Raw genomic sequence first — 25,595 nt, 5'->3', positions numbered from 1 at the left:
CGCCTCTATGATCAGTGACGTCATACGCGGATTCTATCTATCTTTCCTGAGGAGACGACATTTTCCTTACATTGGAGAGCATTGAGAGTAAGCAACCTTACCTTATCATACAACCTTGGTTTAAGTAGTCGGAATTTTTCAAACTATCTATTTTTTTTAAAGATTTGAATAAATAATTAAATATCACATTCACGAGATCTGAGAGTGTTTCTCAATGTTCAGCATGACGTGTTGTACAGTGTACATATCATTTCATATTCCCTTTAAAACCCTAATTAAAAACATACGTCCAGATGCAACCTTTAGAACGTATTTTTTAATGAGTTTTGGGTCGTCATTAAAGACGATCATATTTTGCGGGTAACCATGTAATTATGCACTATGTTATTACTTTAAATAGTACAATCAAAGATCAATTAAAATTACAGATAAATATTGTCTTTTCAAGAATTAGGGCTTTTTCGTTCACAATAACCCTGAGGCAGAAGCCCTAAGGAGTTTCGCTCAGGCAGCGTCGAATTACAAAACAGGAAGAGAGCGTACGCTGCCTGTGCGAAACTCCGCTTCTGCCTCAGGTTTATTGTGAACGAAAAATCTCTAAATCTTGAAAAGACGTTATCTAGTGTCCTATCTGTTATTTTGATTAATCTATGAGTCCAATAAACATGAATTTCCGCAACTGTTCCCATCTACACTAAACAAGTTGATTTAAAAGCTACTACTTTTTGCTATCAAAAAAACACAATATTGTTTAAATTTCGTATTCCCATTCCAAAGGCATTTTCTAAAAAGTTTAATTTAGCCTTCATCCGTACGACAGGGAAAATCAGTTTGATATAAGCATAGCTTGATTAAAATAACAGATATAACACTAGATGTCGTCTTTTCAAGATTTCTGTGTGATTCATTCAGAATAAACATGAGGCAGAAGCCAAATGGAGTTACACGTAGTCGGCGTTATAGAACAGGCTCTCTCTCTGTTGGGTTTCTGCCTCAGGGTTATTGTGAACGATACACACAGAAATCTTGAAAAGACGACATAAAGTTATTTTAATTAATCTATGGCTATAAGGGTAACTTGAGATTATATACATATATCATATATCTACCTAAATTATCAAAAACAACGTTTTTTAGCTTTATTTTGTAAATAATTATATAATAGCAATTTATACAGCGTGAATATTCTGTTTTTGGTTTCAGGCAATCCATTGGAATGTGGAAATGGATTCATAATACAAAGTAATAAATATAATATATGAAAAATGTTTTTTTTAAACATAAAATTTAGTTGTGCTGTAGCACTACGTTCAATGATTGAATTATAAATATCACAGCAGTCCTAGCTAGTACCTGGAGTCAGAGAGTACTAACAAAATTATTTTAGAAATATTTTTAAAAATACATTCTCAATACTTGTGTTGTAAGTGTGACCTTGTGACTCGAATAAAAGATGATTTTTTTCATCAGATCCAGATTCATTTTGAGCCAAATATGTTTTGAAGTAAAAAAAAATAAATGATTGCTTGAAGTGATCAGAATCTGAGGATTGAGGATATAAGAATAAATTTCAGGATCAAGTTTATGATCAGGATCAGGGTTAAGGATGTGTCAGGAACGATATCAGGGTTGGTTCAGATCTGAATTGTGCCAGGATCAGGATTAAAATCAGAATTGTATAAGAAACTTTATCATATCAGGAGTAAGATCAAATTTATGTCAGGAACAATTCAGGATCAGAACCATGTCAGGAACATTATCAGGATTAGGATTAAGATCGGAACTATGTCAGAAACATTATCAGGATCAGGATTAAGATCGGAACCATGTCAGGAACATTATCAGGATCAGGATTAAGATCAGAACCATGTCAGGAACATTATCAGGATCAGGATTAAGATCGGAACTATGTCAGAAACATTATCAGGATCAGGATTAAGATCGGAACAATGTCAGGAACATCATCAGGATCAGGATTAAGATCAGAACTATGTCAGAAACATTATCAGGATCAGGATTAAGATCAGAACTATGTCAGAAACATTATCAGAATCAGGATTATGATCAGAATTGTATAAGAAACTTTATCATATCAGGAGTAAGATCAAATTTATGTCAGGAACAATTCAGGATCAGAACCATGTCAGGAACATTATCCGGATTAGGATTACGATCGGAACTATTTCAGGAACAATATCAGGATCAGGATTAAGATCAAAATCAAATCCTGAACATTATCAGGGTCAGTTATAACTTCTGTGTCATAATAGGGACATTACCAGGATTAAATCTGAATTGTGTCAGGATTAGAATCAGTATCAGAATCAGGCCAGGAGCAGTATGAGGAATAGGATCAGGAGCAGTATCAGTATTAGTAGCAGGATCAAGTTTGGGATAAGGATCAGAAGAAAGATCAATACCTTGTCAGGATTAGGAATAGATCATAATCATGTTAGGCAATTTATCATGTACAAATTTATGAGGGTTCAAGAAAAGTTCAGAATCTGTCTGATTGCTCACTGTTCAGGTTGATTTCTCTTTTTGTCACATCGTAATGCTAAAGGAAGGAAGAGAATCACTATTCCTCCTATAAGAATACTTGAACCCATGAAGTAGAATGAGGCCTGGAGAGATCCTGTACTACTGTAAAGGTACCCGGAGACCATAGGTCCGGAAAAGTTTGTGAGTGATTGGAAGAATCTCACTAGACCATAGGAGGATGCAATCTTCTCCACCCCTAACTGTTCTGCTAAGAGAAGAGGAACCATGAGGAACCAACTGCCCGTACCTACTCCATAGCAGCCCATACACACGGAGATCTCAACGAAGGTTGTGGCCGAGGGAAGAGAGATGGCAGCGAACCCCGCCAGGAACATCATCGAGGCATACGCCAGGTACTTCGGGAACAGGTTGAGGTCAAGAAGAAATCCGAAAACCAACCTTCCTCCGAGATCAAATACAGCACTGAGAGAGAGGAGGAGACTAGCGTCAGATGAGGAGAGACCTGCGTTCATTGCGTAGGTTGGAAGGAAGTAGAGACAATGAGGCATACCCACTGCCATCATCATTACTGAACAGGCTAGCAGGAGAAACACCGGGTTCAAACACAGGGATAGATCAATATACCGGGATATTTTATCCATTATACTTTCACGTTTCTTCACAACTTTTTCATTGTCCGAGCTTGAAGCCGGATGGACGGCAAATTTCTTTTTCTGGGATTCCTCAGAAACCAGTTCCGTTGAACCGATCAACGTTATCTTTCTGTCTTTTGCGGAGAGATTACAGAATGACAAGTTCTTGTTAAACACTGGGTCGTAATCGGACTCAGAGAAGTTTCTTTGGCGACGACAAGACGGTTTTCTAGTGACTTGTCCAACCGCGCTCTGGGTCCGGTTAAGAGTTACAACCCTATGAGTTGTCCCGTCTTGTGTCCCATGAGCTAGATGTGTGTGGGATGGATGTCTGGAGTCCTTGAGAATAGATGTGGAGTCCACCATGATATCCTCGCAACTGAACATAAAGCTGGATTTCCTGTTTAATTTAGATTCATCTGAGCTGTTAACATCTCCAGACCTAGGGCTAGAGCCTAGTAACATAGCTTTGTAAAGATTAAGATGGCTACCGATTTGGTGGATTGCTAGCTCGCGTAGACTCAAGGATTTAGCTGTAGCAGCAGATATGTCGGATTCCTGTCTGTAGAACATGTTCTTCTTGTCTAATCTACTACCGGAGATATCTTTATGAAATCCTGGTTCAATCTCGTTGTATCTATCCGGCTCAGAAGACCTGAAATATAATATTTTAAATGTATTGTTCAGAATTTCTAGATCCTTTCTCTAGTCCATTTGACGAGGTAAATACCGGATTTACAACGGTACCTTTAAAATATTTGTTTGGACAAAAGTTATGAAGATATCCTTGGTTTTTCTGCCGGAAAATTGATAATTTTCAATTGTAGTTTCTTTTTAAGTGTGACTTCAGATTTTTGCACATGAAAAAAGGATGAAAATTGGCAGAATTAATCCCTTTTTTACAATAGAAAACAGGCAATCTTCCTTATTGTATAGTTAGAAAAAGTACCGTTGTAAATCGGTGACTCTTTATATAGAGGGGGCTCCTAATATTACAGTCCCGTTTTACATAGAGGGGCTCCTTATATTACAGTCCCGTTTTACATAGAGGGACTCCTAATATTACAGTCCCGTTTTACATGGAGGGGCTCCTAATATTACAGTCTCGTTTTACATAGAGGGGCTCCTAATATTACAGTCCTGTTTTACATAAAGGGGCTCCTAATATTATAGTCCCTTTTCGCACTTTATCATATGATTTATGAGTGCTATCATGATGGAACCTTTAAAGAATAATAAAGACAGCCAGTGGTCAGATTGTTTTAAGTATTACGAACTGAATTTTTCAAATGGCAAGGAAAGGAATTGAGTTTTCGCCACAAACTCTGATTTCATAATCCCTTTTCAATCTTTGCAACTTAATATCGTAGACCTTTTTGTAGTTCATATTCCATTTTAAAGATTATTGTGAGTCTAGATTTTTAATATCTTCATCATTTCTATTAGACCATATTTTGTAAATCTTTTAAATCTGTATTTTAATCTAATCTGGGTTCTAACTTTACAGAAAAAAGTTATGTTTAAATAGAAAATTCACTTTTTTATTTCTGTTTTTAAAACAAGAATTTAATATCAAAGTATTTTTCTTAAATTAAATTTATCTTGTTTTAAAACATGTCTATTGTGTAACTAAGAATTAGAAATTTATCTTGTTTCGAAACATGTCTAGTGTCTACCTAAGAATAAGAAATTTATCTTGTTTTGCTTCATACAGGGTTACCCCAAAAAGAAATTTCAATGACGTTTTTTTTTCTTCAAATATATATTACGATCTTAATCAAAATCTGTTCTAAATCTGGTCTAAATATGGTGTAAATCTGGTGTAATTCTGGTCTAAATCTGGTGTGAATCTGGTCTAAATCTGGTATGAATCTAGTGTGAATCTGGTATAAATATGGTGTGATTTTGGTATAAATCTGGTGTAAATCTTGTGTGAATCTGGTCTAAATCTGGTATAAATCTGGTGTTAATCTTGTGTTAATCTGGTCTAAATCTGGTGTGAATCTGGTGTGAATCTGGTCTAAATCTGGTCTAAATATGGTCTAAATCTGGTGCAATTCTTGTCTAAATCTGGTGTGAATCTGGTCTAAATCTGGTGTGAATCTGGTCTAAATCTGGTGTGAATCTGGTCTAAATCTGGTCTAAATCTTGTCTAAATCTGGCCTAAATCTGGTCTAAATCTGGTCTAAATCTGACCTAAATCTGGTCTAAATCTGGTCTAAATCTGGTCTAAATCTGGTCTAAATCTGTACTAAATCTGGTCTAAATCTGGTCTAAATCTGGCCTAAATCTGGTCTAAATTTGTACTAAATCTGGTCTAAATCTAAAATCTGGTCTATATCTGGTCATAATCTGGTCTAAATCTGGTCATAATCTGGTCTAAATCTGGTCTAAATCTGTGCTAATTTGGTCTTAATCTGGTCTAAATCTGGTGTAAATCTGGTGTAAATCTGGTCGGCGAATGAAATTTAGAAATAATATTAAATTAAGTCTACATTGCCGTATCCTTGTCAATAATAAAAATATTTAATTACTCTAAGGATGAAAAATGTTCCTAGAAAAATTGTTATTTCCTTTCTTTCTATGCACTAATTCTTTACACTACAGTTCTATACAATCCATTATATCTCTAATATAATTTGGAGAATTCCAAATTGTTTTTACTTAGGTTAATTTACAGTGCGTCCAAAAACTATGGGAATCAAGAGACGACATTAAATCGTCCGTAATAAGTATAAAGTTGTATCAATAATGAATAAACAGTTGTTTTAATGTCTCTCTGCTTTTGAATCTTAAAAAATGAAACTGGAAAAAAATCTTATTATCTCAATACAGAAAGAAGGTGTGAAAATCCCAGTACAGTGATACCCCAAATCTATGGAACAGGAGGACGACTTATCTTAAGTGGTATTTTTTGTAATCTATGAAACACAGCCATTGTGCAGTGTACACAGACTCATCAGGTTATTTCATACTACTTGTAAAACCGTTGCTTTAAACTACACATAAAATTGCTCAAATGTCGTCTTCCAATTCCACAGTTTTATGGGTCTTTATGTTACTTCATTCTATGGAGGTTGCATATAAGGTTAGAAACTTGAGATGCACTCTAATGTAGGTAAATGTCGTCTTTCTTGCAATGGAGACTCTAAAACCTCATATGACGTCACTGATACTAAACTAACAATCATCACGTTTAAAAAAAGGTTGACTATTGTGGTGACAAGTTTGAAGCTAAAAAGTGGAATTCTAACTAATTCAAATTTTTAATTTTTGAGTTGATTTAATATTAGTGAGCTGCAAAATGTATTACTCTTTAAAATAAGCTGTGACGTCATATGCGTCTTTAGAATGTCCATAGTTATAAAGGTCGTCTTTACCGACATTGGAGCGCATACAGAGTGCTCAGATACTTATATACAACCTTGCTTCATTCCCATGATTATTTGGACATCCTTTACTAGGTTTTCCAACAAAAATTGCCAAATAATGCTTTTAGGAGGTTTCCGAATTTATCTTAACAACGTCCAAATTATTAAACCATTCTGATGGTAGAAATGAAAACAACACTTTTGTGAAATTACTGAATTGTATTTAGAATATTAAAAATCGTCTTTTGATACAACCTTGTATTGCTATGACTAGATGTACAGAATACAATTGTATAATTGAATATATATATCACGCAATGAAAGGTTTATCGGAGAAAGGTCTCTTAAAAGTCTAAATAGTAAAGTTGTAGGAAAAAATACATCTCATCTTTAATTTTTTCAGGAATTGAGTTTTTGCCACAACTTCAAATTTTCTAATTTCTATATCTCTGCAATCAGTTTGATATTTCAAACTTAGATTATTTGATCTAACAGAATTAATATTGGGATAAGAATAGTTGAGTTTGTGACAAAAACTCAGTTCCTTTATCAATCTGAATATTAGTAATAATCCCTTCATCCCACCTTGAAAACAAATTAATTCATATAAGGGACAGTTCACTTTTAAAATGATGTACTATTGGACAAAGCCAATCTTTTAATTTTGAAAACTTAAAAAAATTATAGATATGAGTATTTTTGTAGTTTGCTGGCTAAGTGCGTAAAGAAAATTGTTTTTTTTTTTTCATTGTGTGTGTATATTTAACAAAATGACCATTTTCATTTAATCCTGATGATTTCTGCATTCAAATTCAAAATCTTTAAATTAAACCATCGCATTAAATATTGCTTAAAGTTAAAGAAAAGTTTGACGAAAAGTTTTTTTTTACAATTTAAAAATTTGAATCGAAAAGCTGCGGTCTAGAATAACTGTAAGAAGCCTTGATTTTAAAATTCTTCCTAGAATGGCTGATCAAGCCCCCCTCCCCCCTCCCCCCTCCTCAAATTTTTATGGAATGCAACCTTGTGATACTTTATATATTATTTCAGGGGTGGGTTAGGTATCTGGACAGAGCGCTGCGGCTATGAAAAGACAAGGGGCCTAGCGCTGTGGCTAAAACAGATTTGTAAAGAAAAAATGTTAAGCCCCCGCCTAGACAAATTGCTGAATACGCCAACAATAATAATAAAACGGTATCTGCACAAAACTGGAACAAAAATAATTATTAAGAAATTTCCTGTTAGTTCTTTAGAAATTTCCAGTTAGTCCTTCTATAGTCTATACTCTATATACTATAACCTCTCTATTGAAAATACCGCAGATTGAATAAGAAAACAAACCTGTTGCTAACACTGCTCATCATAGATATCGTATCGAACGAGTTGTCGATATATCTGAACCTGGAGAGAGGAACAAGAGGAGCAGGGAACTCCTCTGAGTTGTGACGGGACCTGGAGAAATAACAAGGATTAGATAAATCCAGGAGGGAATCAGTATTTGGATAATTTATATCCGGAACCTTGATAAGCCATTAAAAATTTAATCCGGGTCCAGCTCATTTATTTTCATACTAATTTTTTAACGAAAGGAAAATTTTCCGAAAGGAACTCATCCTTTGCCACAAACTCAAATTTTCTAATCCCTATATTAAACCAAACAGCTCGATATAAAATTTTATATCGAGCTGTTTGGTTTCTTTAGTAGGGCCCTACAGGAAAAATATGTATTGGCGAAACTGGAGAAAGAAAATTGAGCCAATACATATTTTTCCTGTGGGGCCCTACTAAAAACTCAAACAGCTCGATATAAAATGGAGTACCGTCTGCAAAGCATGTATAATCATATGGTAGGGCGAACCGCGTCAGTTGTCTCTCCCTTCTATTCCTTGCTCCCTGATCCGAGTCCAAGGATCCGAATCCAGGGATCCGAATCCAAGGATCCGAAATGATGCGGATCCACTAAGCACTGTTTAGTGTATATAAAGGATCAAATATTGCGTGACACAGGATTAGAATCAATATGGATGAATATTTAGATGAATATTAAAATGTTACCTCATGTCTCCCATGAAACTGGGCTGAGGACAGCTACTGGAGTAAGACGGAACAGGATATTCATCATCAACAGGTTTCTCCGAACCATTATCCACATTTTTTATTGGTTCCGGAGCAGTTCCATTTTCAATATCTACTTCTCTGGTCGGAGCAGCTTGTAGTGCGGCGGCTGCTTCTGTTTCTAGAGCATCTCGGGCAGCTTTGTTAGCTTTATTCCTGATTATTTGAACATGAACAGCTAAAGGTCGGAAAAGAGCAGCGCTTATCAGAGCATGGAGCATACAGGCTCCAAGCAGGAGTAGAGTACCGGAGAAACCGTACACACTGTACAACATCTTACTCATCATAGAAGTTCAGGGTTTAGATGAAGACAACTTTTTCAGAGCCTGCGATTTAAAAACTTCGGCTCGAGCCGTAATACCTTAAACCCGACTTTAAGACCCAATCTTCGACCCAACCCTGACGACAGCTTGTGTCACGTTATAATTGACGGCTGAAAAATCTTCAGCTCGACTTAAGGAATTAGGCCCAATAAAAATAAAACCGACCTTGGTTGGTTTTAGTAGAGAATAAGGCTCAATGTTGCGTCTTGTTCTCATAAAAACCCGGAATGCGCCAATTCTCGCAATGAAAATCCGTCAAATAGAATATTAAACCGGTTTTTTAAACTCAATTCTGTGTAAATGTTAGAAAAGAAATATTGAACGGTCAAAAACTGTGTTTGGGTTGAAAAGTAAATCAGGAGAAAAGAAATATTAAACGGTCAAAAACTGTGTTTGGGTTGAAAAGTAAATCAGGAGAAAATAAATTGTACTGTGAACAGAAATATTTAAAATAAAGTCTGTGTTATATCATGGTTGGTTTGAATTAAAGAGGATGAAAGGAAATATTTTAGATATGCCTAATGCGCAATGTTAAACTTAAATAGATATGTAAGAATGCAAATTTAAATTGACTACACCTGCGAAATAAATTGCAAGAATGAGGAAGGATTAAAAAATGACTGAAAATGGCCTACTCTACTTTGAAGAAAGAGACGTAAGGATCACTTCAGTTAATAAAGTTAATGAGAATGAGTATTGAGTAAGGATTTGTAAGGATGAGCAAGGCTGAGTAAGAATGAATAATGATGAGTATTGAGAAAGGATAAGTAGGGATGAGTATTGAGTAAGGATGAGTAAGGACGAGTAAGGATTTGTAAGGATGAGTAAGGATGAGCAAGGATGAGTAAGAATGAGTGAGGATGACTGAGGATGAGTAAGGACTAGTAAGGATTTGTAAGAATGAGTCAGGATGAGTAAGTAGGATGATTAAGAATGGTAAGGGTGAGTAAGAATGAGTATTGAGTAAGGATGAGCAAGTATGAGCAAGGATGAGTAAGAATGAGTGGGGATGAGTGAGGATAAGCAAGGATGAGTTAGAATGAGTAAAGATGAGTAAGGATGAGTAAGGATGAGTAAGGATGAGTAAGTATGAGTAAGAATCAGTAAGAATGATAAAGGATGAGAAAGGATGAGTAAGGATGAGTAAGGATGAGTAAGGATGAGTTCGGATGAGTAAGGATGAGTTAGGATGAGTAAGGATGAGTTAGGATGAGTAAGGATAAGTGAGGAAGGATATGTAAGGGAGAGTAAAGTTGACTAAGGTGGACTAAGGTTGACTAAGGTTGGCTAAGGTTGACTAATGTTGACTAAGGTTGACTAATGTTGGCTAAGGTTGACTAAGGTTGGCTAAGGTTTAGTAAGGTTAACTAAGATTTACTAAGGTTGACTACGGATGACTAAGGTTGACTAAGGTTGAGTAAGGTTGATTAAGGTTTACTAAGGTTGACTAAGGTTGAGTAAGGTTGACTAAGGCTGAGTAAGACTGATCCCTGAGTAAGTTTTGAATGAGTATTGGTAGAGAGAAGCTCCCTGCTGCTGTACCGGAGAGACAGAACGCGTTAGCTCGAGCTCTCTTCTTATCAAAATATCTTGCGGTCAGAATTATACCTGGAGTAAAATAAAGAGAATTAGTCCGGTCATTGTATTTTCAACTTTGGAAGGCAAAAGATGTTATCCAGAGTACATATGTGTGTACAATATGTTAAAAGGATTGTTTCTTACATAAAATAAAAATATCTTCAACATGAACGATTTTAATAAATATCAAAATGGAATAGAATCGACCTCTTTCTTTGTAATGACCTTACTAGTTCATTCAAGCGGGTTAGTGATTCCTTATTGCAAATTTACTGTATATTTAAATGCAAAAATATTGTGCACTGGTAGTTTTTCTCAGGATAAACCATTGTTTTAATTTTGTTCTCCCACCATAATCGAGTATTGTTTACTTCTTAAAAAGACTGTGCACAAATTTTAAAAAGTGGTTTTAAACGAAAAATGTTCCGTATTAAGAATAATAGAAAAATGCATTTTGAACGTATCTTGAAGCTTGTACTGTGTGTCATTACCAGACGAATTTTTTTATTATTTCATGAGCGTCCCCATTAATCTTGTGTTTCATTTTATACCCATAAGCAAGAATCTTGAGGATCTAAAAGGAATAATATTATTCTCGAGATCGATAGGATTACTCGTGTAAAAGGAACCCCAAGCTGAATAGTGGAAAAAACAAGGTTATATAAGACTTTGTAGAAAATTGTGCAAATTATTGCATGCTAGAATTAATCCGTAAAAACGTCTTTACACTCCTATTATTGCAAATTGCAATTATGCTCCTACCTTGTACTGTGTACCCTACCTGGAGAAGTAAAAAACATATCCCTGATCCCTTGTATTGTATATCCTACTTGGAGAAGTAAAAAACATATCCCTGCTCCCTTGTATTGTATACCCAACCTGGAGTAGTTGATCAACCTATCCTAGCTCCCTTGTATTGTATATCCTACCTGGAGGAGAAAAAAATCTATCCTGGCTCCCTTGTATTGTATATCCTACCTACAGAAGTGGATAACACTATCCCAGCTCCCTTGTATTGGATATCCTACCTGGAGTAGTGGATAACCCTATCCCAGCTCCCTTGTATTGGATATCCTACCTGGAGTATTGGATAAGCCTATCCTAGCTCCCTTGTATTGGATATCCTACCTGGAGTAGTGGATAACCCTATCCCAGCTCCCTTGTATTGGATATCCTACCTGGAGTGGTGATAACCCTATCCCAGCTCCCTTGTATTGTATATCCTACCTGGAGTAGTGGATAACCCTATTCCAGCTCCTGTTAGTATCCCTAGTGTGAAGAACATACAGAGAAGGTTTGGCATAAAAGCACTCAAAGTTAACCCTATTGCTGCAATGATGGAACCTTAAAAAATAAAATAAAAGTTGATTGAAATGTTAATGATGGGTGGCTCGAAAATGTGACTCAATCTAATAATATTTCAATTTTTCGAAACAAAGAACAGTTTAAGTCATTCGAAAATCTAATTTATAAACTCAATTGTTGAGTTTCAAGTAGGGCTTCTAACTGTGCGGAATTGCTTCCAATCGGAAATACATTGCGCGGAACTGTGAGGAATCGCGCTCAAGTGTTCTCGTATTGTATTGCGATGGAATTCATATAGAGTATTTAAAATGTAAAAATTAAATTAAATTTACAGGCCGAATCAGAAATATTTTCTCTAAAACTTGGAAAATTTTAATGTAAACTAAATTATAATCCCAACCTTTCTGCGAATTAAAATTTTAAAAATGAATTGAAAGTAGAGAAATAAATCTATATTCATCTGTGTCATTGGTTTCAGAAATACAAGTCGAGGTTTAAAACATCATAGTTAAAACCTTTTTTGATATAATATTTAGCATAGTTTGTTGCTCAATAAAAGTTATATTAAAAATAGTAATAAAATCATGAATTTTTAAAATATTTGGAATACATCTATTAAGTCTCTGTTAGAATATAAATGACACTTGTCGGGAATTTGAATAGAGAAAATTGCATTGTATTGATTTATTGACATATTGACGGATTCCTCAAACAAAGATGACATTTAAAAAATATAACTAAAAACAAAACAAAACTCAAAATGCGTGAAATTAATGCAACATCTTATATGTGTACTTTGATTGTCTGTCTGTCTGTCTGCTGTATCCAATATCCAATATTAGTTTTAAGATTTACAAAGAAAAAAGGCAGCTTGAAGAGCAACGTTTAAAATACTAGATAAAAGGCGCGGAGCTCCCTACAATGATATATTTTCTTGTAAGTAGATTAAAATACGCGAAATTTAATTTCATGTTTATTTTTATATGTGTTTTATTGTATGTTTATGTCTGTGCTTGTATGTATGTTATTTGTGTATATATTAAAATGTGTATGTAGTTATGTATTACTTTAATGAGAAATGTATAGGGCTAGAGAACTACGTCTAATAAAGTTTTACACCAGGAGGCATAGAACATTAAACAATATAAACTAGGACAGAGATTACTGTAAAAAATAATTAAAAACAGAAGAATATTATTAATAACAAAAATTAAGAAAAATCAGTCGAATAAATCCTTTAAAAAAGTTTTTTGGTGTAGAGACATTTTGACATAAAAATTTACATTTTACATATTTCTTATATCTTAACATTATTCACCTGCTCCTGTCACTAGTCGGCAGTTTAATCTTTGGCATAGCGCGCTAGCAATCGGAGCCATCGCTAGAGCAGTTGTTGTCATAGCTGCCGGGATCCAGGACGCGATTCTGAAAATAGATAATAGAGGATTAGACCGGATATTTGTCACAAATTAAAATTTTCTAATCCCTATATCTTTACAAATCGATATTTCAAATTATTTATATATATTAGATAAAATTATCTTAGTTTGAAATATTAAAGGTTTGCACTTTCTGGTTCACATAGATTTCACTAGAAGGAGATTCTTCATTTGGCATACAGCCCCGTTTGTCTCATATAGTCTGTATTTGTACTGTACTTGCCCTGGCTTGTTGAAATACGGCCCGGTACATGAAATGAATTGGAATGTACCGTGGGTTGAGAAGATATAGGAATTAGAAAATTGTGTCAAAGAGAATCGATCAAGTCCACGCCCCATCGACGTACATTTGAATATCCGAGCTGGGCCAACCTTTGCTGTCCTACTTTGAACTGTACCGCCAATTTACAAATACTAAAGCGGCAGAGTACTGTGAGTCCTTTATGAATAAGTAGGAAATTTACTCATTGGCAGAAAAACAAAAAACTTGAGTAACTTTAGATTGGTTCTCATGCATCTTAGATTAAAAATAGCAAAATTATTAACTCTTATCTTGAACATTCATAAATTTTCAACACCGCTTCCTGTTAAACGAAGCTAGAGGTTCATATCTATCTTCTCTATATATATATGCCATGGTAAGCTAGAGGTTTATACCTATCTTCTCTATATATATATGCCATGGTAAGCTAGAGGTTTATATATATATGCCATGGTAAGCTAGAGGTTTATATCTATCTTCTCTATATATATATGCCATGGTAAGCTAGAGGTTTATACCTATCTTCTCTATATATATATGCCATGGTAAGCTAGAGGTTTATATATATATGCCATGGTAAGCTAGAGGTTTATATCTATCTTCTCTATATATATATGCCATGGTAAGCTAGAGGTTTATATCTAACTTCTATCCCTATGCCATGATTTAATAGAATAAGNATCCTTCTATCCTTCTATCCTTCTATCCTTCTATCCTTCTATCCTTCTATCCTTCTATCCTTCTATCCTTCTATCCTTCTATTCTTTAATCCTTCTATCCTTCTATCCTTCTATCCTTCTATCCTTCTATCCTTCTATCCTTCTATCTTTCTATCCTTCATATCCTTCTTTCCATTTTTAAATTTAATTCCCTCTCTTCCTTTTTTATCTTTCTTACAGCAAGCCCACAACAAATGTGGAAAAGGAAGAAGAGATTTAATCAATACTGACTGAAGTACCCGGCGTTGCCCGTGGAACTCCAAATATTAAAAAAAATTTAATCCCATGAGTTTCCTTAAAATATTTCAGCCAATTCGATTCAGCCGTTTGTTCAGCTTTATCTTACATATTTACATACAAATATATACTATGATCTAAGAGCTGTGTTTTACGTTCATGTCACCATATAAAATCATAACATGAATCTTCTTCTTATCACACAGTTTTATGGGTACCACTGTATGTTGCTTAACATGTTTTTCTGATGATTATGTGGACAACTTTTATTTTTGTTAATGGAATACTTAAATTTTTTGTGTCTGTCATCTTTAAGAATTTGCGTCTAATGAAATTATTCTTCATGAGTCATAAAACTGATAGTCGTCAGTATTCTAAGAACTGCATAAACTTGAAATTTGCATTATAAATTAAACAGATAATAAACTTGACTTTTTTTGAAAAAGTTTTCTTTTCTCATTTTTTGGTTTAAAATGAAACAAAACATAGTTTTTGAATTTTCTTCAAAATTAATATTAATATCTAAAATCTATACTTTGTTAGTCTTACGACTAAACTTTGAAAACGTTTTACGTTCAATGATTTTACGTCTTTTTCTGCACTTTTAAAAGTAAAATGTTTATTTGGATATAGTTAAGCTTAAAGGGACTATAAAGGAAAAATGAAAGGGGGTATAACCGTATAGGCTGAAACCTGATAATCTCAGGAGCTGATTGAGACCAATAAGAGTTCTATCTGATATTCCTGTCTTGAGAAATTGATATAAAACCAAAACGTATTTATGTAAGTATTTGTATAATATTCGTAATATTAAACAGATCATATTCAACAAATACGCAACCAATCTGAAAACGACGATATCCCAGAAGAGTCTGAGAAACTCAGGTTTGCTCCTATTATTATTTGAATTTAATAATTTTACTTATACGTCCGGACCATGTCACCAGCACTCAAACCAATGACAGTGCAATATTATTGTCACGTGCCTACGTCTGTATCACGTGACCAGTGTACTGCACTGTCATTGGAAGGAGTTCTGGTGACGTGGTACGGACGTAAATCTTACATATATACATTTTGGTACAATATTGACAAAGTTTTATGTCAATTTCTCGAGACAGGAACATAAGATAGATGTCTTAAAGGTATCGTTCAACTCAGAGATTCTCAGGTTTCAGCCCTTTCACTTTTCCTTTACACTCCCTTTAACTTGCCGGATTTAAGGAGAAATATTACTCACCATATAGTTCCTTTAGCTAATCAGAGAAATACCTATTACTCACTAAAGTTAAACACAAAATATTTGAAAAAACATACATTGTAAATTTTATAGATATTTTAGGAAGAAACCGAAGAAGAAAAAGGGAAATGATTCATCATTGCATCAGATACAAAGGTTGCTTTAAAGCATATCAAATGATTCCTCATTGCATCAGATACAAAGGTTGCTTTAAAGCATATCAAATGATTCCTCATTGCATCAGATGCAAAGGTTGCTTTAAAGCATACCAAATGATTCCTCATTGCATCAGATACAAAGGTTGCTTTAAAGCATATCAAATGATTCATCATTGCATCAGAAACAAAGGTTGCTTTAAAGCATATCAAATGATTCATCATTGCATCAGATACAAAGGTTTCTTTAAAGCATATCAAATGCTTCATCATTGCATCAGATACAAAGGTTACTTTAAAGCATATCAAATGATTCATCATTGCATCAGATACAAAAGTTGCTTTAATGCATGTCAAATTATTCATCATTGTATCAGATACAAAGGTTGCTTTAAAGCATGTCAAATGCTTCATCATTGCATCAGATACAAAGGTTACTTTAAAGCATATCAAATGATTCATCATTGCATCAGATACAAAAGTTGCTTTAAAGCATGTCAAATGATTCATCATTGCATCAGATACAAAGGTTGCTTTAAAGCGTATCAAATGATTCATCATTGCATCAGATACAAAAGTTGCTTTAAAGCATATCAAATGATCCATCATTGCATCAGATACAAAAGTTGCTTTAAAGCATATCAAAGATTCATCATTGCATCAGATACAAAGGTTGCTTAAAGCATATCTTAAATGATTCATCATTGCATCAGATACAAAGGTTGCTTTAAAGCATATCAAATGATTCATCATTGCATCAGATACAAAGGTTGCATTATAGTATATCAAATGATTCATCATTGCATCAGATACAAAGGTTGCTTTAAAGCATATCAAAGATTCATCATTGCATCAGATACAAAGGTTGCTTTAAAGCATATCTTAAATGATTCTTCATTGCATCAGATACAAAGGTTGCTTTAAAGCATATCAAATAATTCATCATTGCATCAGATACAAAGGTTGCATTATAGTATATCAAATGATTCATCATTGCATCAGATACAAAGGTTGCTTTAAAGCATATCAAAAATTCATCATTGCATCAGACACAAAGGTTGCATTAAAGCATATCAAATGATTAATCATTGCATCAGATACAAAGGTTACTTTAAAGCATATCAAAGATTCATCATTGCATCAGATACAAAAGTTGCTTTAAATCATATCAAATGGCTGTATTTGGTCATATATTCCACTATTTCACTTCATCTAATTTTCCTTTCATCTGTCTTTTATATATTTTCTTATTCTACTCTTCATAAATATACTCCTGCAGCTAAATCTTACATAACTTGAGATTCATACGTCAAAACACATTCATGGCTCGCATCCGTGTTAAACACCCCAATGAAACATCACAAATAAACTGGGGGGAAATATTTCAATTCTGGTCAACAATTTTAAACTATACATTGTGTTTTCAAACAAAATAAAAGTCAAATGTTACACAAAGAAACTGAGTTTTTGTCACAAACTCAAATTTTGTGACTCCTTTATCTTTGCAACCTGATGTAAACCTTTGATATTTCAAACTGAGACTTCTTGATCTAACAGAATTCATAGTTTGAACTATCTAAGATCTATCATATCGGGTTGCAAGAGATGTTTGAGCTAAATTTTTCAAAGTTTTCTCGTTTTTACTGTACAAAATCTCCAAGCTCAGAGTTACGGTAATTCTTTGGAATTGTTATTGTTAAGAAAGATCACATGCACCTCTGCCCCTTTAGTAAAAGTAAATTAAACCTATATGAAGCATAAAGTCTGACTGCGTCAACCTTGTTGCACCGGCTAGTCCTGTCCGTAGAACTAGGTACAGTACAAACTGGGACCGGAAAGGTTGACCCGGCTCTGGGTTCATGGTGTACAACGTTCGTACAAAAGGATTGTAGATTTACTTTTAAATTTCTTTTTTAGAGCGGTGTTTTCGATTTTACAACGGTATCCTTGAAACCTTTGGCCTGATCAAGAATACAAAGATATTCCTATTTTTCTGACTCTGAAGTATGCGCCGAGAAACTGTGGTTTTCCGGCAATAATTTTTCAGTTAGAAAAATAGGGATACCTTCTTTATCCTAAACCTGACAAAGGTTTTTTCTTAATATTTTTTTCATTTTGCATGTTTTGTGTTTACGTTTACATTGTACTTTGTAGAGTCCAGTTTTTGTTTTGTTTTCCACTTTGCAAATTGCACCAAACTAGAAACTAGAACACCAAAACCATGTTATTTTAGATTTGTTATATTCAAAACTGTTATTCAAACATCTGCGAACGTTAAAATTAAACATTAATAATTTTGATAATATTAAAATAATCATTAATAGCTTTAAAAAAAACTTTTTGGGTGAAAATAATGTATAAAGAAAGCAAAAATTAAAAAAAGTATATTATTCTTATTGAAAAGACAAAACTTTAAAGAATACCGTTGTGAATCGGACATGCCCCTCTGTCAACTGTCTTTTTAAGGTTTAGTAAAAACTGTTTAATTTGACATTTGTAACTTGTATACCAAGTTTATAAATAAAAAATGAGAGGGATTATGTCCAATCAAGTTTTATCAATAATTTATTAAATGCATTGACAGACAGGACGGTTCAGATTTTGTGTTTAATTTCCCTTCCTTGGGTTGCAATGTATTGAATTTGCACTATGTAAGCCACTATTGTATTGAATATATATAACTTTAGCAGAATTTCGTCTTATTTTGTTTTTCTACATTTTTGCTTATAATATTTGTATCACTTTTCGCATCCTATGTATAAATATAATGTATCACTCTGTATCTATATATATAAATGTCAGGTTTTTGAGTATCACATGCAAACCATGTATAATGTATCCCTTTGTATCTATGTAAATGTATATGCTCTTAAATATCACATTCATATACGATATATAATATATCCATCTGTATCCATGTAAATGTCAGGTTTTTGAGTATCACATGCATACTATCATACTATGTATAATTTATCCCTCTGTATCTATGTAAATGTCAGGTTTTTGAGTATCATATGCATACTATGTATAATGTATCCCTCTGTATCTATGTAAATGTCAGGTTTTTGAGTATCACATGCAAACCATGTATAATGTATCCCTTTGTATCTATGTAAATGTAAATGCTCTTAAATATCACATTCATATACGATATATAATATATCCATCTGTATCCATGTAAATGTCAGGTATCTTTAGTTTCACATGCATACTATGTATAATGTATCCCTTCGTTATCTATGTAAATGTAAGGTTTCTCAAATACACACTTTGTATATTGCTATAATGTGTATTGTCAAAGCGTGTCAAAAATACGAAGGGTCAGTCCGATTTGTTCAATTGTAAATACATTTAGCTTGCAAAACATAATTTGTTTTCGTTTTCAAGGACAAATATCCAGATTCCTTAACACATTTTTTAAACTTGTAAAAGAATTGAAATTTGGACACCTTGATATTTTTTACGAATTCAAAAGTTTAGTACTACAATTTCCATATGTTCCCATGCGTAATGCGTATATATTGTAATGTTTATTGTTTATATTGTAAATGTATTGTAAATTCAATATGCATCTATTCTGTATAAAGATTTAGATATAGAAACAGATTCAAATCTAGATACAGATTCATATCCAGATACAGATTTTATCCAGATACAGATTCAAATCCAGATACAGATTCAAATCCAGATACAGATTCAAATCCAGAGATAGAATCAAATCCAGATACAGATTCAAATCCAGAGATAGATTCAAATCCAGATACAGATTCAAGTCCAGATACAGATTCAAATCCAGGTACAGATTCAAATCCAGAGATAGATTCAAATCCAGATACAGATTCAAATCCAGATACAGATTCAAATCCAGATACAGATTCAAATCCAGATACAGATTCAAATCCAGATACAGATTCAAATGCAGATACAGATTTTAATCCAGATACAGATTCAAATCCAGATACATATTTTTATCCAGATACAGATTCAAATCCAGATACCGATTCAAATCCAGATACAGAAACAAATCCAGATACAGATTTTAAACCAGATACAGATTCAAATCCAGATACAGATTTTAATCCAGATACAGATTCAAATCCAGATACAGATTTTAATCCAGATACAGATTCAAATCCAGATACAGATTCAAATCCAGATACAGATTTAAATCCAGATACAGATTCAAATCCAGCTACTGATTCAAATCCAGAAATAGATTCAAATCCAGATACAGATTCAAATCCAGATAAAGAAACAAATCCAGAGATAGATTCAAGTCCAGCTACAGATTCAAATCCAGAAATAGATTCAAATCCAGATACAGATTCAAATCCAGATACAGATTCAAATCCAGAGATAGATTCAAATCCAGATGCAGATTCAAATCCAGATAAAGAAACAAATCTAGAGATAGATTCAAGTCCAGCTACAGATTTAAATTCAAATACAGATTTAAATTCGATCAGATACAGATTCAAATCCAGATACAGATTTAAATTCAGATACAGATTCAAATCCAAATACAGATTTAAATTTCTCTCTGAAAAATTGGACGTTTTTATTTGCTTACCGCTAATCTAAGGTCTTAATCTTAAGCTCTACATTTATCTCAATTTCAAGTTCTTTGAGAAAAAAAGCATCTTCTCTGATCTAACTTTGATTGTATCTCTAGTTTCCAGACCTTGTTTCTAAACTCTTATCCTGCCAGATTTTGCATAGATTACCTTAGCGAACATGTTGCAAACCTTTCTGCACATCATTCATTCTTATCATTCTTTCTGTACTCTTACATGGGTAACTTTAAGATACTATAGATGCAATTTCGGATTAAGATTTTCAGAGTTTTCTAAGTTTTATGTTTCAGGAGGAACTCGAGTCTCAACCCTTAGGCTTAAAAGTGATACTTTGATGTTAAAAATTTTAATTAAAAAACAAAATGCTTGGCATTCTTTTTAAAAATTTAAGTTTGCCAATAAAACTTATGATTATGATGTCATAACTTAAATGTATTATTTAAAAGTCCTTGAATATTTAAGATCTGCAAAAAAAGTTTATAGGTTCGGGACACAAGTTTTAGTTTAAAAAATCATCATGTATTCTTTGTGAAAATACGCTGGTTTCAAAGCGGATGTTCAAGTTTTATGCATATACATATACATATATATATATATTCTGTTAGACTATAGATACCTGATATCCTCAGGATACAGTTTCATCATCTCTGCAAAGATAACTCCGTAGGATTTTACTAACCCAGCAGTCCAGAACAAGCAAATGAAAGCACCTAGAGCAACCAACCAACCGTATCCTCCGTCAGGAGGGATAAATACATCCTCGGGTTCATCCTCCTCCTCCTGCTCCTCATCTGTCAGTCCTGCTTTTTCCTCCTCCTCCAGTAGAGGTTCCTCCTTGAACAATTCCTCCAGTCTAGCAGTAGAACCCTGCGAACCCCGTCTATTAAAACCGTGACCCCGTATTTGTCTCCGGTATTTTTGCAACATTTTAACGCCAGCTAGTGATGTAATTGTATCATGAGCACCTCCCTCCTCCTCCTCCTCCTCCTCCTCTCCATCCTCCTGGTTACTGTTAGGACTAGTCTGAGAGGGGTCAACCCGTCCTGGTTTATTTAACAACATGGGAACCTGGGATACATCCACAGCTTTAGATTTCACGTTTAGCATCACTGAAGTTTCATTTAGTGTATCAGGATCCATGGATCCCTCTACTCCGTCCTTGTCTAGAGTATCCGGGTGTACTACCCCTGCCGGAGCACTTAAGGGTCTTTCTAAGTGTGGCATTTTATAACTTCTCCTGATATCACAATCTCTGTTGCATTGGGGAGGATGAGTGCTCAACTGATTAGTTTCCTTCCTGTAACCCCGTCAGCTGAGTTCGAGTCAGGGGGGGAGAAAGCGAAAGACCAAGAGAAAGCCAGCAGTTCTTTAGGCACACAGAGTATTAAGTAATTTCCCGCATCCTCCTCCTCCCTTGTGTTCTTGTATGTATTGTATATACTTCTAGAGTTAGTCTTCTGGTTACCTAGGATATCCTGAAACCATTGTAAACCTGAAACCATAACATTTGCAAACAATAAATAATAAAAAGATACTTATGTTATAAAGGAACTCCCCTCGTAGTTTAAAACCATCCCATGAATGCCATAACCTATTAACAACAATTCCCTATAATATGCTCAGAGTGAGAAATCTTAATTATTCAATCCGTAACTGAACAAAATTCGACCATTTTCGTGCTCGTCTATTGCTTTAAAAACAATGCGCAGCTGTTTAAAAATTGTTGCTGCATGTTGTCATTGTTTAGGGTTCCGTTGTGAATCGATTACAGCACTCTGTAGTTAGGATTGTATCTGTATTGTTTATAACTAAATATTTCTGCTAACTGAAGTATTGATTGATGCTTCTACAGATATTTGAATGGGCGGTGCTTGAGAGGGGGGGGGGGTTGCAATTTTATGTTTTGATTTGATTCGGAAATCAAGTTAAATCCGGATTACATTGCTGAGAAATATGCCCGAAGATATACATATATATATTTGGGGGATTCACCTTAAACAGACTGCAGGCGTAATTTTAAGTGACCCTTCATTTAAACATCCGATCTACAGTGGTATCTTTACATGGCACATTGCAGGTCCGACTTTATGACGTCGTAGCTCCACGCTAGTTTTGCTTTTACGCACATGTATGAGACAATTATATTCTGCAGTAACATATAAAATTTCAATTAATTTTTTCTCAGTAGCTTTTTATAAAGAGGAGTCATGATAGAAATCATTTAAGATTTTAATCTTACGCAAAGTTTACTTTAGGTTATTTCCAAACTTAAATGAAGGCTCCAGTGAAATTACAATGACAGTCAGGATAAATTGTTGAAAATTGTTATTGCAAAATCAAAAAATTTTGCGTGACGTAAAAGTTCAATTTTACCTTCACGATTTGTATTAATTTCGAGCAAAAAGTCATTGCAGTCTTGCGCGCTTATTTATCTAGATTTGAAAGAATTTTTTAAGATTGAGTTATAAGTTTTTTTCTTAACTATTGTGTGATCGAAAGTATTTCAAATGTGTGAAATTTCAATTTTAAACTTTTTTAGGAATTTTTAATTTTTTTTGATTTATTTATATTATGTTAAGTCTAACTTTGGTTTTAGTAGGGGGTTAATATAAAGTCCGGAAGCTGGTTGAATTCTATTCAATTGCAAAATATTTCCCGCATTTATTAGTTTTATAAATATCATATGCAATGCGTGCGTTATAAAACAATGGTTCTTTGTTTTATATGTTTTCTATATCTTTTACCAAACCAGTATAAAAACAAAGGGCCCTTAAAATCTGCGTATTGTTGAAAAAAATCCTAATTTTGACCTAGAATTGAAAAATGTCCAATATCTTTATTTTCTCAAATGCTTTTTTTCAGAAAAACTTGATTTATCCTCAAAAATTTGGGAAGTTTAAAACCCTGAAACAAATGAATATATATATGAACACAATCTATCTCTATTTTGCGGTTTTCTTAATGTTTCCATAACATTAAAAAAAAAACATTTAAATCCACGTTTACAAAGATTAAATATGTTAAAAATTTCAAGATTGAAAAACCAAAACTTAAATTATAATAATGCAAAACCAAATTAGTAACATTTTTTTTCTTAGTATGTATTTTGCATTTCTGCAAGTAGAAAAAATGTTTAATTGCAATAGAAAGGGGATGTTTTATAGTTTAGATATATATAAATCCATTAGTCAGCTATATAGGATTAAATGGATAATGAAACGTTTCATATAACTTAAAATTCTGCTAAAAAATTTAAAAACAAAAAGTTGATTACAATATAAACAATCAAATTTTTAATTTTCCATTTTCGAAATTTTTATGTTATATTAAAAAAAATTTTATATGAATAATTAAATGAATAATTTATAGTTCTTATTTTTTTTAGTCTTTTAACTGAATTTTAATTAAATTAGACAAAATGTCATTATTCTTTTTCAATAAATGTATTCTGCATTTCTGAAAGTAAGATAAATAAATATGTGAAATAAATTATTATGTTGATATGAAGATAATCAGCTAGGAATTAATAATGAATGATACGCAAGATTTCAGAAACGTTTTATAAAAAGTGTTTAAGCATCATCTCTTCAATGAAATGAGAAATTCATTTATAATTTGATAGAACATAATTCATAGTTTGAAATTTAAAAGAAATATCAAAGATAAAGGAATTAGAAATTCAGAATTTTTTGTGACAAAGACTCAATTTTCTTAACACAAGAATTTCTGTTCAAAGATTTTAATTAACTGAACATTTTTAAAATTTGTTTTAAAACAATTTTCAGAAATGACCGCGCGGTATCTTATTACGTATAAGACAACGATCCTCTGAGTCCTACCCCGCCTACGCGACTACCCCCCCCCACCCCTTTAACCCTATCCGGAAAGGAAGGGGGAGAGGGTCAACTGTCGTTACTTATCTTAGAATTGCGGGATACTAACCACTTATAACTGACGCACTTATAACCAGGGTTTCCGAAATGAAAAGGGAACTGTTCAGTTCAACCCAGCACTTTGAGCGACGTCTAAGAAAGTTATAAAATGTCGTCTTGACAATTTTTCACATAATTAATTCAATTAAAAAACTAAATGTTTGCAGCAATCCATTATCAGTGAGTTTAGTAAACGTTAATTTATCAATTCTCCTTAGTTCTGAGTTAAACAGGGTTACACACAAAGGATGAGACTGTAAAGACGACCTGAAACTCTTTAAGTATGGCGATTCAAAGTTAAAATTGAATATCGCCTTTAAATAGGTTCTATAATAATTTGGCAAATAAAGGAAGAAGTTCACAATTGCGGGGAATCATGACTAAAGACACAGGACAGTATAAATTCCGTACAGTCGACTCTGAAATCTCATGCTTTATATGCACAGCATTTAGAATAAAATTAATCAACTTAATACAGTTAAAATAAAAACATTGAGTTTAACGGTTTTTAAATTCGGGAATATAACATTGTCAGAGAGAAATTTCAAGAAATAAATCAATTTGATCCAATATTGCATATATATGACTTTTGTACAGGAGATGCCCATAACTTTACGAACACGTGGATTTAACGGTTCTGTCAATATTTCAGAAAGATGTGACTTTTAATCGCAATTTGACCCATTATACATAATTGTTAGTCTTTTTTCTTAAACACTTTTATGTCGGCGTATACATTTTGAATGAAAAGGTATAAAAGAAACAAATCCGTAAGTTTAAAGATCGTTGAATTATACACGTTTGATTTTAAATAAAAGAAACCGAATTAATACTTTCTTTGAAATTCATTAAATATCGGGAATCTATTATCAAATAGGAAATCTATTATCAAAGTCGTCTTTTAATTCTCATGGTTATTGATATATTTTATTAAACGTGATGGGAAGGGTCAAATATAAAGGGCATTTTAAAAAAGTGCTTTGTTCTCGTTTATTGTTACAGTTTCTCTTTAAATGGAAATTTCCAAACTTTGAACTTTGTACTGTGTTGTTTAAGAATTGACCGTCAAGAGTGAGAACTGTCCTTCTCCCCCCCCCCTTCCCCCCTTCAAACACTGGTGGGGGGGGGGGAGGTGGCAGCGTAACTTGCCGGAGTAGCTAAAGATTGAAACAGAAACAAATGTTAACACCATATAATGATATAAGTCAGAA

The 25,595-nt window shown here is 33.4% G+C and overlaps 1 protein-coding gene across 1 annotated transcript; it reads right to left on the bottom strand.

Annotated features, from left to right (window-relative positions):
• Positions 1–1,124: 1,124 nt before the first annotated feature.
• On the bottom strand, positions 1,125–21,978 carry LOC111697681 (uncharacterized). Its single transcript, XM_023467764.1, has 7 exons — positions 21,069–21,978; positions 13,145–13,251; positions 11,749–11,865; positions 10,434–10,551; positions 8,561–8,884; positions 7,847–7,957; positions 1,125–3,789 (listed from the first exon to the last, which is right to left on the bottom strand). Exons 1-7 carry the CDS (start codon positions 21,674–21,676, stop codon positions 2,517–2,519), a joined length of 2,658 nt encoding a protein of 885 aa, XP_023323532.1. The 5' UTR covers positions 21,677–21,978; the 3' UTR covers positions 1,125–2,516.
• Between the last annotated feature and the right edge of the window lie 3,617 nt (positions 21,979–25,595).

The sequence above is a fragment of the Eurytemora carolleeae genome, unplaced genomic scaffold (genome assembly GCF_000591075.1).
Source record: "Eurytemora carolleeae unplaced genomic scaffold, Eaff_2.0 scaffold253, whole genome shotgun sequence".
Taxonomy (NCBI): domain Eukaryota; kingdom Metazoa; phylum Arthropoda; class Copepoda; order Calanoida; family Temoridae; genus Eurytemora; species Eurytemora carolleeae.
This window is presented reverse-complemented; position numbering and strand designations above follow the sequence as displayed.